The sequence below is a fragment of the Solanum stenotomum genome, chromosome 5 (genome assembly GCF_019186545.1).
Source record: "Solanum stenotomum isolate F172 chromosome 5, ASM1918654v1, whole genome shotgun sequence".
Taxonomy (NCBI): Eukaryota; Viridiplantae; Streptophyta; class Magnoliopsida; order Solanales; family Solanaceae; genus Solanum; species Solanum stenotomum.
In genome coordinates this window covers 4,778,355-4,795,763 of record NC_064286.1, presented here as the reverse complement: position 1 = coordinate 4,795,763, position 17,409 = coordinate 4,778,355, and the positions used below count along the sequence as shown (strand labels likewise).

Here is a 17,409-nt window from a genome sequence, read left to right as displayed (position 1 = left end):
AAGTATCTATTAAGATAGTTTCTTTAAAATTACCAAAATATTCAAGATAGTAAATAAAAATGGTTCAATCAAACTAATATAATTTCTTACATGCTTCCCAATTGACCTTAAAAAATAAAAATTTACACAACTTAATAAAAAATAAATTTATTTTTAATGTTAAACTTAACTAAAAAGAAAAATATTAAAAAATTATGCTCATACGGGGCGGGTCCATGCGGGACAAGTTGAAAAAAGGATTTAATTTTGGCTGATATGATACAAAAAGGCTGCTACTTCATGGAATGTGAACATTATTAATTGCGTTATGAAAATATTTTAGTTAAAAGACACGTGGCAAATTAATGTTGCATGCCTTATTCTTCCTACATTAGTCATGAGAGTTTAATTAAAAAACATATGTCCAATTAAGTCTCCCTTTGATTGACGCAAATTATGAAGTTTTTTCAATAAATATTTATTTTTTTATTTGACATACTATATATAATTAAAATGCAGAATTTTTACTAGATAATTAAATAAATAATAATAATAAATTAATTAATTAAAACTATAAGAATAAAAAAATTAAATTATAACGCGATTATTTGATTATTGACGAATGATTAACCTACTCTTTTATTAATGCAGTAGATTTTGACACCAACGATTTTATGTTGCCATTTTTAATATGCTACATTTTTATGTCTGTTAGTGTGAAGGATATTTTTATTTCATAAATGTTAATGACAAGAGTACTTTGGTCTGATAGATCATACTATTACAATGAAATGGTTGAGATCCTTCTATTTTTAACTAAAAAATTTGAATTTGAAACTTTTAAAAATGAAAATATCTTATTAGAAGTGTTGTGTCCAAACATAGGTCAGTGAATTTATATTTAGTTGGACGAATGCAAATAAAAAAATTATTTAATTTGCATGAATTGCCCCTATTTTGTAATGGTCTTTAATTTTTGCCCTCAAATATAATGATCTTTAATTTTTGTTCCTATTGTTCATTTAATGAAAATTTATGGATAAATTTACCCTTATCTAATCTGACCTAATTTGCTCGACAAAAATTTAGAAAACTTTTACCTTACTCTACTCTGTATAGGTTATATAGCAATTAAGTTATATGGCATAAGTTATGAGGAATATTTTTCAAGCTTCAAATTCTATATTTCAAGTTTCTAAGTTTGAAATAATGAACCAATTTTTTGAACAAACCCTTATTTACAATTTTTTTTTAAAAAAATGTTATGAACAAACATGTTTCTCATTTTCTAATGTTTTTAGTAATATATATGACAGTTAGAAAGTCCTTTAATTATGAAATGAATATCTTCTCTCTTAATCATTGGTTAGAAAGCCTTTAATTATGGAAGCATATCTCATTCTATTATAGTATTTATTATTTTATATTTACCTTTTTTTTAGTTTTTTGTCTTAAACGTAATTTTAATAATTGTTAGGTATGGTTAAACTTCTATTGTTATGTATTGAAATATAGAAAGTCCTGTTAGGACTAGTAGTAATAAATAATCTTTAATTTGTTATTTAGTCAATTTACTCTTATTTTATCTGATACGAAACAAATTGTGTAATTGATATGATATGCATAAAAGGCTGCTCCTTCATGGAATCAAGTTGCATGTATTTCTTCCTTTGGTCATGGAAATTTAATAAAAGTTTCTCTTTGCTTCCTCAAAATTGTGAAACTTTTTTAACCTGACCTAATTTGCTCGACACAAATTTTGAGAACTTTTATCTTGTTCAATATAGATTACGTAGGAATTAAGTTATGCGGCATAAGTTATGTAATATTTTTCAAGCTTAAAACTTCATATTTTAAGTTTAAAGTTTGAAATAATGAACCAATTTGTTGAACAAACCCTTATTTGCAATTTTTTTTTAAAAAAATGTTTATGAAGAAACATGTTCCTCATTTTCTAATGTATAGTTGGTAGAAATATTAGTCAGCAAAAATATTTAATGTTCCACCGAAAGAGGAAAACTAGTTTCCTTACAACTTCGTGGAAATATATGTTTTTTTTTGTATTTATCCAGATAGTCTTCTCTTAGATTTTTCTTTTTTGGTTTTTCATCCGATGTTCAAAGCCACATTGGATCTCCGACTAAATCTGGAGGGAGATCAATAGTCTTCTCTTAGATTTTTTATCTTTTTTGATTTTCCATCTGATGTTCAAAGCCCATATTGGATCTTCGACTAAATCTGGAGGGAGATCAATAGTCTTCTCTTTGTTGGGTTCGAAAGGGATTAGGGCGTCATGCGGAAGCTTACAATTTGCAAATCATATAGTTGATAAATCAAATAACAAAAAACTTATACTAAAAATCAAAATATCATTATATCAAACTAATATAAAGAAAAACATTGAAACTTTAGAGAGAATAAATCTCCTCATAAACAAGACTCTTAAACGACTACGTTGCGGATGTTATTGTTATTGTGTTAGAAGAAACAAACATATATTTATAGAGTCCTAACACCTTTTCTTACTAGAAAGGGACTAGCTACTCCAAAACCTTTCCTAAAAGGAAAGAATAAACTAACTATGAAAAAATATTATATTTTCCTTTCAGGAAAATTAAAAACATTTATGGTAATGTTTTGTCTTTTCTTTAAGGAAAAATAAATCTTAAATTATGGTAAGAAAATCAGGGCAAAACCCTAACACTCTTAGATATTGTTTTTTTTTTTAATCTTCCATCCGATGTTCAAAGCCCGCATTGGAGCTCCGAGTAAATCTGGAGGGAGACCGATAGTCTTCTCTTAGATATTGTTTTTTTTTCGATTTTCCACCCGGTGTTCAGAGCCCACATTGGAGCTCCAACTAAATTCGGATCGCGCTCTGCAGGGCCCATTAGAAGGTGGCGCTCCCAACTGAATTTTCTTCATACCCAGGACTCGAAGTTAAGACTTTTGTTTAAGGGTGAAACACTTTTACCAGTGCATCACAATTCATGTTGGTTCTCTTAGTTACTATTCTTTAAAGCTCAAGAATGTGAAAAATGATTTTAATTTATACTTAGATACTACTACAAAAAGGAATAAGTTTATCTCATATGAAACAAATTGTGTAATTGATATGATATCCAGAAAAGGCTGCTGCTTCATGGAATTAAGTTGCATGTCTATTGTCTTCTTCAACAAATGTCACATAGACGAAATCACTACAGTTTCTAATTTTTCTCCAAAATGTGTGCATACTCAAGATTTAGACTTGACAATTTCAATTTTAAAAAGTCATAAATTTATATAAGGGACCACGGGTATTGATTGTGCAATAGAAATTATGGCAATAATAGTTGACGATAATGGTGGTGGTTATTTGTAGGGGTGTATATGATCGAGTTGGTCCAGTTTTTTCAAATATCAAATTAAATTATTTGTGTTAAATTTTTAAATTTATAAATTAAACCAAATTTATAAAACTCGGGTTTTTTTTTGGATTTTTTAAATACCAAACCAAACTATTTGTGTCGAACTTTTAAATTTTTAAATCAAACCAAACTAATAAACCTCTGAATTTTCGAATTTTTGGTATTTTTTCGGTAAAGTATTCATACAAACATATATTTAACTTGTGCTCCAAATATTTCTTTAGTGCAATCGAAATACAACTATCTAAGATGTTCTTAAGAAAATAAAACAAATTATGAGATGAGTGATGACACTAAAATATTCAATTAACGATGATAATAAAATGGAAAAACTACTTAATAAGATATACTTCACTATCATATATACATATTTTACCTCTAATTTAAAAAATTTACATCTAATACCACTTTTTAATAATCATACCATATATTTTAAAAAGTTAAATCAGATACACAAATCCCTTAAATATGACAATGCGTAATTATCTTAAAGTCTAATCTCCTTAAATCAATAGGATACTAACAATTAAAAAATTTCTTTTGTATCTCACCCCCTTCTCTTCTAAACCCCATCCATCCGAACCCTAGATCTTCGTAGTCCATAAATAGTTGTATCTCAATCCCATTTTCCGACTCTATATTTTCCCTAGCTTTGGAGAAAAATTGGTGTCATTGCTGAATTTGAATTTATTGGATTAGATAGATCCCCAATAGAAGAATTTGTAATATCCATTTTTTTACTAGTGCTTTTTCATTACTTTCATGTATCTGCGTATTGTAAACTTCATCTTCTTCATCAATTCCTTCCTTTGTATTTTAAAGTTTCAAATATTTCATCCTTGAGATACGTCATATATCATTACTCGCGAGATACATATATCCATTTCAGAGATACATGTGATATTGAACCCGAATTCGATTCTATCGGTTTTAAAAGTCGAGATACACAATTTTTTACTTTGAATTAAAGGGTATTTCCTTCTATAATTTTCATATTCGATTTCAGAGATCCATGAACCTAAATGCTTGTATCTTAAAGTTTCAAATATTTTGTCCAGATACATGTATCATTACTCGCGAGATACATGTATCCATTTCAGAGATACATGTGATATTGCTCCCGAATTTGATTTAAGAGTTACATGAACCGAATGCCTCAATAATACTGTGACATTGGCCATATGGAAAAAAAAAACCTCGAAAATTGAAGATTCGAAAGAAGGAATTGATGAAGAAGATGCAGTTTACAATTTCAGAATTACTAATGTTTATGATTTAGATTTCATATTAAAACTGATATATAATAGTTGATACAGAAGTATCTACTAAATCCGTTTTGTTTGTTAATTTCCCATCATTTACTCCTTTAATTAAGGAATTAAGTTACATAATTTAGTTCAAATCAATTAATCATGTATCTCGTTCTTTTAAATATGCTAGATACATGTATCTAACGGCTTATGATACATGTATCCGATAGACTAAAGTGGTATAGAAAGTAATATTAAAAACTAACGGTCTTCCTAGTAATTAGGATCTAAAGTAGTGGGATTTACGTTGTTTACCCTAATAAAATTGTATAAAATAAATATTGCAAATTGATAAGTCACAATGAAAATGATCATAATTTAAAAGTACTAAATCATGCTAAAATAAGTGAAATAAGTATTAATTATATGATTAAACATTAAATTAAAATTAAAATTTGGTTATGTATTTTAAATGTCTTAGCCAATAAAACTAAAGAACAAATATTCAACATTATTGACATTCTTAGTGTTGAATTAATTATTTTTATGTTAGTATTAGTATTGATTTGATTTTGAATTGACTTTCATTAGAGTTACTAATATCTATGGACTATAACCTTTATTGGACCATTCAAAATTAAATCTCAAGAAACTTGAAAAAATATGTTTTAAAATATGTTAAAAGACAACGGTGGTTGATGATAACACTACAATAAAATAGACGTTTAGTAAGAAATAATTTTTTTAGCAATAATATTTATTTCATAAAAATATTTAGTGGTAATTGAGTTAATAATATTAAAAATAAAGTCGTTAAAGTTTTTAGTAGCATTTATATAGAATGTTGGTAATTGAGTTAATCACAGTTGTGATAATTACAATTGTGAAGATAATTGGTTTGGAAGTGATTGATGATAAGGGTGATAGTTATTTTTTTAACAACCAACAAACTATTTATATTAATGTATAAACGGTTTCAAAGAGGTGAATGCTATAATAGTCTCAAGTACAATCCAACAAGAAAAAATATAAATTCAAGCAACTTTATGTAATAACGAAATAGAAAATTTTGTTAAATTTATGTGCTGTCATATTTCAAGATCTAGAAATATGGCCCAAGCTTACCTCTTCAAATTAAAGGAACTCAGAAGCTTCCAAATATCTTCACAAGCAATCTTTATGTAAATTAAATTAGGGTGATAATTGACATCAATAGTGATTAGGGTTATAAATAACATTGGTAGAGACTGATATATAATTAGTAGCGATGTGGTTAGTGATAGTAGAGCCTCATTAGTTTGAACTTAATGAAAATCTCAATCTTAATCATACAAAACTCAGTTGTTAAAGCTATTTATTTTTTAAGTTTTAATCTTAATCATTCAATTCTCAATCATTAAGTGCTTTTTTTAATTTTTAATGACACAACCACATAACAAATCCGAATAGATCGAATGACTAAAATATACAACAAACTATTAATAACATTAATATGTCTATTCAAGAATTTCTGCAAATATAATTATTCACTAACTTCATTCCTTTACCACTGTCTTCATCGCCTACTATTATGAACTACCAATATACATCACTACATAATTATCATCGTTATCAATCACTACAATTTGTCATCATAAAGTCACAAACCATCATTACTATAATAATCATCATTACTACTGATAATCATGCATCATTATACATTATCTACCACCTTCATCATTTACCACCACCACTAACTATCACATTCATTTCAAAACAACTATCACCATCACCATCATAACTAAAAAACTTATATATTCAAATATTAAAAAATTACTATTATTATGTCTTATTTATTTTGTATTAAGATTGAATCTAAATATTCATCTAAATATTGAGATATTATATATGTTAATATTTGGTTACTAAATATCAAAAACTTGCCATGTTCTGTCTCTCTTTTGATATGTAGCTTTCTATAAAAAAAATAAAAAATATATCTTTCTATAAAGTCTAATACATTTGTAATAAGTCCGCTTAGGGGCCCGGTTATTTGAAAATTTTATTTTTTTTAGTCGCAATTGAATGTGCTTTTACATTGTGTATATATATTTTATTATTTTTAAGTTTGTATATATTTCATTTGTCCAGTCTATTTTGTCTGATTTTTTATTTAATTTTTTTTTTTTGGTAATATTTTACTTTAAAATGTTCATATGATATATTTAAAATTAAAAAATTAAAAAAATATTTTATATATTCTATATATTTTTAATTTAAAATGCTATAAAAATTTTAAAAAATTATTTTACTTTATTAAATTCCTTGACAAATCAAAATAAAAAAAAAATAATAAAAGAATCTAATGCTTCTAGAGATTGGTCAATTTCAACTTCAAAGACCTTGAGGTCGTCTTTTATCATATACGAGGAGGCGTCAATCTATTATTATTATTATTATTATTATTATTATTATTATTCGTAATAAATTTGACTTAGGAGTGAGATGAAATTAGAAGTTTAATATGAATTATATATATTTATATAACTATGCGGACGTTCTATTACCCCCTAAACAATTTTGAACTGATAATATTACATCATTTTTTATCCACCTGGCATAGATAATGCATGCACACTATTTAAAGAATGTTATCAACCTAAAATAATGAATATAACTTTATTTTTATAGATATTTTGTTATAAAATATAATTTCTTATTTTTCTTATTATTTTAACTCTTTTTCTTTGTTATTTTTCCTCTTTCTTTCTTCTTTCTTCAAAAATGCATTATCATCTCCATTAAAACCCCCCACTTTATATGTCACAATTTTTACTACAATTTCGCCTTTTCTTTTTTTTACTATTATTAGTTTAAGTCTCTTCAATTTTAAACCTTTATCTAAAAAAAAATCTTACATTTCGAACAATTTGATGAACCCATTAGATTTCAAGATGATTAGGAGGTATCATTTAGCCTTTTTATTCGAATTTCAATCAAGTTTTTTCAATTTTTTGGGAATTCATTGATTTTTTCCAAATTATTATTTTTAATTTGAATTTACATGAAAAGAATATAAATTAATTGATGATACTTTCAAAATTTTAAATTTTCTTAGAAAAATAATTAATTTTGTTATCACTAACCCAACAAAGTTTAGAAAATAATATAATTTTTAAAGAAAAAAATCACTGGAAAATGAAATTTGACCGAAGAAGAAGAAAAAAAATGGGGAGGGACACACTTGAAGTGGGTGGAGAAGGGTAAGAGTGAAAGGTAAAGAAGAAAGAAGGAAAGATAGAAAATGGAGGAAGAAGGTCAGCTTGAAAGTGGGGGTGGGGTGGGCTGGGGTGGTATGGAAGGTGAAGTGAAATATAAGATGAAATTAAAATAAAAGTAATAAAAATAAAATAAGTCAAAAGTAAGAGAGAGAAAAAAAAGGATAAAAATAATTTCAAAATGAAAAAAAATATATTTTAAATTAAATTAACACATGTCAGTTTACACCCACAATCGGCCACCATCACTAACCATTATCATCACCAATCGTCGTATAATTCTTTTTAAGTGTTAAATTAATTCAATATTTTATTTATTAATTTTTAAACAAATACAAAAGTTACACATTCAAGTATTGAATAAATAAATAATTATGATTATTGAATCTTCAATTCTTAATACAACATCTCATTATTCAAATTTGTATTCATCACAATAATTTTTTTTATTCAAAACTCAAACTCAATCTTTGATAGGTATCTTTCCATCAAATCAAATACATGGAAGTGCTTTTACATTGTATATATAATTTATCTATTTAAATTTGTTTATTTTTTTAGTTTTAAAAAAAGTATTTTTTTTTAAAAAAAAAATTAGCAACTTCTTAATTTTATTTTTTTATATAACATATTTAATATCATAAAATTATAAAATATTTTATACATTCTACATATTTTAACTCAAGATACTACAAGCTTTGAAAAAGTAGTAAAATCTTTTGTCAAGTCAATAATAGACAAATGAATCGAACAAAAGAAATATGTATATATTATATTACTCCTTATTAGAAGAGTGTAACGACCCATTTGGTCATTTTGAGTACTAGAGCTTGTAGTTCACAAAAGACTCTTCCGATAAATCTTAAATGAGTATTTTGGACTGTTGGTAGCTATAGTTATATNTCATTAATTGTTCACGTGTCTTTCTACATATACAACAACCCACATGAATAATTACTTTTCTGACTTTTTTTCATCAATTTCTCTCTCTATATATTCGTTTTTTTTTCTTTTTTTCTACTTTCCATTCTCCCCTTTTACTCTCTTTAGTTTATCTTTGATCTTAAATTTTTCATAGATTTTTAAAATATTTTGAATTATTAATTATAATACTCTGATTTTTACGTAGTTTACAAATATATAAATTTCATCTTTAAAAATTTGAAGATATCATACGCAAATTTACGGTCAAACTTAAACTATTTGATTCTTGAGAAATAAAAAGTGTCACATAAAATGGGACAGACGAAGGATAACTCTCAATTAAATTTATTTCACTTTTTATTACCCATTTAAATTTTACCTTTTTGTTTTAAACTAGAGAACTTGGCCACACTTCGCGCGATCATTAAAAATTAAATATTTTTGATTAATTTTATATTTACTCTGTTGTTTAATCGTAATATTATTGTTTGTTTTAATAATATGAAAATTGTGAAAAAAATAAAGATTGACAAATTTTACATCTATTAAATGAGGAAGAATATATTTTTTATCAAATAAGTTAAAATATATTTGCTAATAACAAATTTTTCCATTGCATGAAGTTGACCCTTTAATAAATAATATATATTCCGGTGTACCATTCTCCTTAAATGTCTAAGGAATATCTCGTAATGTGAAATAACACTGTAATACTCCCTCTGTCCCTAATTACTTGTCCACTTTTAAATTGACACACTTATTAAGAAATCAATTAATGACATAGTGAGTTTATCATTTTACCCCTATTAATTATGAAGTAGATGAAAAGTTCTGTAATTTTCAAAGTAATTAGTCATTTAATTGAGGGTATAATAGGTAAAAAAAAATTATTTTTTCTTGATTTGTCAAAATGGACATGTAATTAGGGACAACTACAAAAGGAAAAGTGAACAAGTAATTAGGGACAGAGTTTCTTTTTATCACAAAGGTGGCCCACCTATTTTAGTTCCTTTTTATCACAAAGTTGACCCACCTACTTACAAATGCATTGTAAAATTGAGAATCAAATAGTTTAAGTTGACCCACCTACTTACAAATGCATTGTATAGAATTCCTAGAAATCCAACTTGAAAAATTATGTTAAAAATGGAAAATAAAAAGTGAAATAAATTTAATTGAGAGTTATCCTTCGTCTGTCCCATTTTATGTGAAACTTTTTATTTCTCGAGAATCAAATAGTTTAAGTTTGACCGTAAATTTGCGTATGGTATCTTCAAATTTTTAAAAATGAAATTTATATATTTGTAAACTACGTAAAAATCAGATTATTATAATTCATAATAATTAATAATTCAAAATATTTTAAAAATCTATGAAAAATTTAAGATCAAAGATAAACTAAAGAGAGTAAAAGGGGAGAATGGAAAATAGAAAAAAAGAAAAAAAAAACCAATATATAGAGAGAGAAACTGAGGAAAAAAAGTCAGAAAACTAATTATTCATGTGGGTTGTTGTATATGTAGAAAGACAAGTGTACAATTAATGAACCACAATTAATTTTATAATACAATTTAAAATGCTTTGTGTATAACTTAATAGTGCCGTGTTCGTCCTCTAAAGTGTCACTTCTAATAAGGAGTAATATAAAGGAATCTAATCTTATGGAGAAGGCTCAATTCAAACTTCAAAATTATACACTGGATTCCATGCTGGAAAGACCTTGAGATTGACTTTTGTGTCAAACTATTATTACAATTTGTTAAGAGTAAATTTGACTTAGGACTTAGGAGTGAGATAAATTTAGAATTTTAGATAAATTTAGAATTTTACTTCATGGATCATATTAATATTTATTTTATATTCAGAAGTGGATTTAAAATTTAAATTTTATGAGTTTAATATATAATTTTTTTAATAATGAATCGATTATATGTTGAAAGTTATGAATTCATAATTACTACTTATTGTAATTTAAATATAATTAATTATGAGGTACATAATTTTAATGAACATCATGATATTAAATTATTTTTGTCCATGTTTGTGTTTTTTGTAATCAGTGTCAATCTATTTTGTATATAAACTACGAAAAGGATTTTTAAAAAAATGTCCTTTTAACATACTATAAATGGTTTCAAAATGTCTTCCTTCCATCGGTTGAATAAAAAAATGAAATTAATGACGTATTTAAACTTTGTTATTACTAGTCTTAAGAGAATTCTTAAGTTTTCAAGTTTTAGCATTAGAATACTAACAACATCTGACATATTTAATTTTATTTTTTTAAAAAAATATGTAAATGATAAATTAATTAATAACCGGTTGATGATAATGTATACTTTCCATAAATTTAGGTGTGTATAATTGATGGAATATTGCATTCCATGAATTTCTCTCAATAAATTTCTTTTTTCCCTATTTATTATAAAATGTTAATTTTGATGATAATGTATACTTTCCATAAATTTAGGAGTGTATACTCATGGGATATTATTTTTTTCCTATTCAGCAGAAAAAAATATTTCTCTTCCGCCTTCTCTAAGAAAGGTATCCCTATATTTTTTTCTAGTATCTAAATTGATTTGCTTTTTTTTTTGTTTTTTTACTGAAATAAGAATTATAAAAATTAAACAAGGTAAATATACAAAAAATAAAATAAGGTGAGTATTGAATATAATTGGTACAATGTGAATAAAAACACATGTATATAATATTAATGAAAAGTGCTCTGTATAATATACAATGTAGAATATGTAATTGGTATTAAAACAGATTTGTATATAATGTTAATGAAAACTGTTTCACTAACTTGTTCATTAAGTGTATGAATTTTGTATATAAATTGATAACAAATGATTTCATACGGTTAGAGGGATAATTGTTACGATCCAAAAATCGAGTGTGATGGCACCTGTCTTATCTCACCTAGACATGTCAGTCTAACATTGACAAGGGTAAAAGTGAAAGTAAGAAGGAAATTAAGAACTAAACATAACATAAGCATGCAAAACTCATAACATAACACAACCTTCCTCAAAACCTGGTGTCACGTATACAAGCCTCTAAGTAGTACAATAGATTCAAAAGAAATATAAGTTTGAATGTCTCCATATTTAGAGTAGATCAAAGACATAATAAAACAGTAAGTGACATCTACCGTGATGACATGCAACTACCTCACGAACTCCAGAAACAAGTTTCAAACGAAGATGCGAGAGGATGACTAAGACGGTCCGGTCTCTTAACCTACAAAGTGCAGAAAGCAAGGGAGTGAGTACCAAAACAACAACGATACTTGACAAGCATCCCAACCCTAAGTAACGCGATACTGAACACAAGTACCTTGACACACTATCTGAACCTCCACATACTACAATTTTTGCACTGAAAATAAGAACCAACTCATCCTAACAGTTTCACAAGTAATGAAACAACACAATACCTATAATACACCATAAATTACATATGAGAGTTTCTGTAGCATCATCACATCCTCTCATATTCAAATAACCACGAACATTACACTCACTCATAAAGGTCAAGAATAACAATAAGTGCAAATGCAATGTAGTGCAACTATCATATATAGAATGATGCATGTCTGTCCTATTAATACACAGTCGTTGTCTAGCAGCTCAAGATAGATTGGGGACATCTTTCCATGCATCAATACACACTTGTTGCTTAGCAGCCCTCGTGACGGACATATTAGTCCATGCATATGCTGAAATCATTTCTCATCGACATAAGCAATAATCATCGGAACCATTGTCCATCGGCATAAATATCAATCGACGGAAACCTTTTTCATCGGCATACACATCAATCGCCGGAACCATTTCACATCGACGTAAACATCAATCGCCGAAATCATTTTCTATCGCCACATCAAGAATTCAAATCTCAAAACCAATGCAAACAAGCATATTCATATAACCAATTCTCACAATCACGACACATCATCAAGAATGAGTCAATATAATCATTCAAGTCACTTGTGACATATCATACACTATCATATCAACAAATTCATTTTTCCGCACATGATCATTACTAATATTCAGGCAACATTTTATAACAAATTTAATATATGTGGACCCTCACCATTCCCCATTACTCCAAATCGCACAACAAGGCATACAAAGGTTCAATACACTTATCAAAAGGTCAAAGAGGTCCACTTACCTTAATAGGAGAAATTAAATCGAAACTTGAGCATTTCCTTTACGTCAATCCACAAAATCCATTCCAACTAATCAAATATAGAATACCCATAAAAAATATGAACAATAATACTCATAATACTGATTTTGAAAATCAAGCGCGAAACGATCCAAAAGTCAACCCTGAGGGCTAAGGATAAATCTGGAATTTTTATAGAAAAACATGTTACCCAAGAATTTAAGAACTCATACGAAAAATCACATAAAAAATGAGTAAAAAATCATTCCCAAAATACAAGATCAAAAATCATGAGAAAAACTCCCAATTTCCTGATCCGAAACTCAATCTGAAATATTTCTCGAAAAATATCTCAACCATGCTTAGGAAAGTGTAATATGAAATTTCATTGAAAATGGAGGTAAGTACGACCTTGAAGTTCTCTTTTTATCAAACTTCAACTTTATTGGGAAAATCTTAAATTTTCAAGCTTATACGCGGTTAATAAGAAAAATAATTGATAAATCAATAAGTTTATGTCAAAATCAATTTACCCATAATATAAGGATCCTAAATATAAATTTTTCATCAAAAACTGAGTCCAAATCGATGAATCCCAATTTTTCCCAAGAAATTCACGTATAAGGAAAGAAAACTAAATGAAGAAATCTGAGAAATACCAAAATGCGAAGATCAATTCCGAGAGTTCTAGTAACCTCAATTTTATTTCGAAAAGTCCTATGGATTTCTTAATATCTTGGCTACAAGGAAATATCAACCAAACATCAACATTACACCTCACCCATAACTGAATGTCCCTATACCTCACTTAGTCCAGATTCCGTCTTGGACTGGCCTAACCAAAAAATATTTAAGTCAGCATCCGGAAAGCTTTCCTAGCTCAAATCATTCACTATTGAGATTAAACAAATATCATATTAATTTAAGATATTTTTCTTATCGTTATCTAACTATAGCTTAAATATAATTAAATATTCTCCTATTTTGAATTTGTAATTTTAAAGTATACACGTACATCAAATTAAAAATTAGAACATCTTAAGACTTAAAGTAATTTCGAAAATTATTCTCCGTGCACAACACAAACATTACTATACTAGGTTGACACAAGAGTAAGTTGAATTTAGAATTTTACTAGATATACACCTTCTAAATTATGCACATGAGACACATATAATTCAACAATATCGACTATTGATGGAAGACTAATTTATAATCATCATCTTTGAAACATGCATGAGTCAATTTTCAATTATTTGTTCAAAGGTGTTGTCGAAATGCATAAATTTTAAATTTATGTGACCCCAAGGAGAATCAACTTTCTTGGTGAAATCTATAAAAGGAGTTTTACTTTTAGTATAATATATTATTGAGAACTAATATTTGTAGTTCCTCCATTTAAAGATAAAAGAAATAGGCATAAAAAAAGAAAAAAAATGGAAAATTGCTTGAGAAATAAATCAGTTCCAAAATTGGAAAGAAAATATTTGGAGAGAAATAGAAGGAATCATATGAAGAATCTATGTTATCAGCTTCAATCCATGCTCCCTACTTATGCCTCTAACTCTAAGGTTAGTTATATAAAGTTTTTAAGTATTGACTTTGTTATGTTTTTTAATTTAAGAGTAAGGAAATTTTGAATTCATAAATTTTAATAGTGTAACGGATTTAGTGATAAAAACATAAAGATCGAACTCTTAACATTTTGATTTGTCTTTGTGTTGAAGGAGATAATCATCCATGTATGGGCGCCGGATACGTAGGCATTCGATTAGGGCTTCATCTGAATTCATAACTTTCGATACAGAGTTTACACACACATATAAACACTTAGACATGGCTTCATTGACAGTTGAACACCTCAACTTTCATTATAACCACCTAGACAATTCTACTTGACACATGTGCGTACACGTCTAGACATCTTAATTGGAGTGTATTCTAGATGTGCATTCTCAAAATTGAATGTTTACGGGGTCATATAAAACCAAGTACAGGTGTATAGATGTGCATTTCAAAATTTTGTATTTGTTTTGAAAAATATCATTCAACATACACAATTCTTAGTTTAGAACCGACTAAAAAAGAACTAGAATTCAGAATCCATAAACTTCAAACTCTGAATCCGCCTCAGCATGTAATATATATATATATATATAACTTCTAATATAATTTGAGTATTGTTGCAGAAAACAACAATGACAATGACAGATCAAATAGATGCAGCAGTGAATTACATAGAAAACTTGAAAATGAATTTGGAGATGAACAATAAGCACTTGGAAGAATTGAAAATGGGCCTAAAGAGGGCCCAATCACTCAATCCAACTAATGAGCCCGGCCCAAGCACCAAGTCACCATCTCATATTGAATTCCATCAAATGGACCCAAACATGGTCATGGTTTTAATAACTGGCCTTAATAATATAGCCACTTTTAATAACATCATTCGATTATGCCATGAGGAAGGTGTTGAAGTTGTGTCTACAAGCTTTCAACTCAATGGAAACTCTACACTGCAAATTTCTCATGAAACTAAGGTCGGTATACATAAAATAGTAGTACTTCCTCCGTCTTAATTTATGTGGCAGAACTGAAATTTTGAGAGTCAAATAAGTTTTTTTTTTTAGATTTTTTTATGTCTTTTAAATATTTTAAGTTGTGATTATATTATTTTTTACGTAGATTTCAAAAGTAAAAACATTATTTTAAAAAAAAACTTAAGCTTCTATATCCAAATTCACTGTAAAAGCTTACAAGATTGAATCTCAAAATTTTAACTGTGTGCCCCAGAGTTAAGTAATGATGAAAAATAGAATAAGTTGGCATTTAGACATGATCATCGGCTGATATTTGAAAACAAATTAACGTTCGAAAAATATATTTATAACTTAAAGTTTTGTTTAACCATGAAAATATATTGAAGTTTGTAACTTGTGTGTCGCAACCCAAATAGTAAAATGAACTTATGTATCTACATTCATATTTCAAGTTTATAAAGTTTGAAATAATAATTATTTTATTAAATAAAATTTAACATTTGATCTATTAATTAGGTGCAGATCAATACAAGTTCAACAATGGAATTTGGAGCTACAACTTTGTATGATAAAATGAAGGAATTGATTTATGGACCATCTTGCAACAATGCTACAAGATCTAATATACATTTTTGGGACTACATAGTTGAATCTGAATGGTTAGGATTTGATGTATCGGAGTTATTATGAACATTAGGTCAAAATCCAAACATGCATAGCAATTACATGCAAAATGTTTTCATTGGACATGGAAATAATTGATTTATGGTTCATGCAAATGAGTGTTTGTTGTTGTCAATCAGCCCCGGTCCTTCAATTTTCAGATTAGGAGAGATAAGTTTAGCAATAAGGATATTCGGGGCAATGTGAGAGTGACTTCGGTGGAAGACAAGATGTGAGAAGTAAAAGTGAGATAATGTAGCATGTAATTAAAGAGGAGATACACAGATGCTTAAGTACGGAGTTGTTAGAGGTTGACTATGGAGGATTTTATAATAAGAGGTTGAAGTATACCGAAGAAGATTAGAGAGAGATGATTAGACAGGACATGCATTAGTTTTAGTTTATCGAGAACATGGCCTTAGTAGATAGAAAAGTATGGAGGACACAAATTATTGAGGTAGAAGGCTAGTTGGTAACAATGTTGTCTTGTTGTTCATTCTTATTAGTAGTCGTAGTATTGCTATAGTCATTTCTTGTCCTTCGATTTCTGTTACTATTTGTTAATTTCTTGTACTTCACTTATTGTATTACTTTAATGTAGTTTCTATTATGTTATTATACTTTTTTCACTAAATTGCTTTTAACGCTTTTTTCAAAATCAAAGATCTATCAAAATCAATATTTCAACCTCTAAAATAAACATAAAATATGTATACACTCCATAATTTTGTAACAAGGAGTAAGGTAGGGACAGAGATAAATTTGTCTTTATTGTTACACTTAACAATGGATAATTTTGTTTAATTTGACACATAGTGTTTGATTGAAATGATATGGAAAAAAAAAGGATTTTGAACATAATTTGTGAAAACACTTGGAAACTCCTTGCACGTTTGTTTCTTCATTCGTTATCGAGTATTCATATTAAAAATTTATTAAATTTAAGTTTATGTTGAAAATTTTGTTATTAAAGTAAAATATTTTTTATCAATATTCGAATCCAATCCTAATTTAAACTATGAAGAAAAATAATATTTATCATTTCATTATAATTTTTATCAAATTTTTATGTACCAAAGCAAAATTATTCTTTAATCTTACGCTTGAAGAAAAGGATATTGGAAAGAAGAATGCTGCAGTGCTGCTTCATGGTACGTGGACATAATTTGTCGATTTTTCAAAATTAAAGTTTCTCTTAGCTTAG

At 27.3% G+C, this 17,409-nt stretch overlaps 1 protein-coding gene across 1 annotated transcript; it reads left to right on the top strand.

Annotated features, from left to right (window-relative positions):
- The first annotated feature begins 14,438 nt into the window (after positions 1-14,438).
- Positions 14,439-16,232, top strand: LOC125866287 (uncharacterized). Its single transcript, XM_049546625.1, has 3 exons — positions 14,439-14,573; positions 15,192-15,542; positions 16,065-16,232. The coding sequence occupies exons 1-3, from the start codon at positions 14,439-14,441 to the stop codon at positions 16,230-16,232; spliced, it is 654 nt and encodes a 217-aa protein (XP_049402582.1).
- The last annotated feature ends 1,177 nt before the right edge of the window (positions 16,233-17,409 follow it).

Coding starts and splice junctions, on each gene's coding strand:
- LOC125866287 (XM_049546625.1), top strand. CDS start 14,439: ATGGAAAATTGCTTGAGAAATAAATCAGTTCCAAAATTGGAAAGAAAA. Junction 14,574..15,191: donor CTTATGCCTCTAACTCTAAG/GTTAGTTATATA, acceptor GTATTGTTGCAG/AAAACAACAATGACAATGAC. Junction 15,543..16,064: donor AAATTTCTCATGAAACTAAG/GTCGGTATACAT, acceptor AATTAGGTGCAG/ATCAATACAAGTTCAACAAT.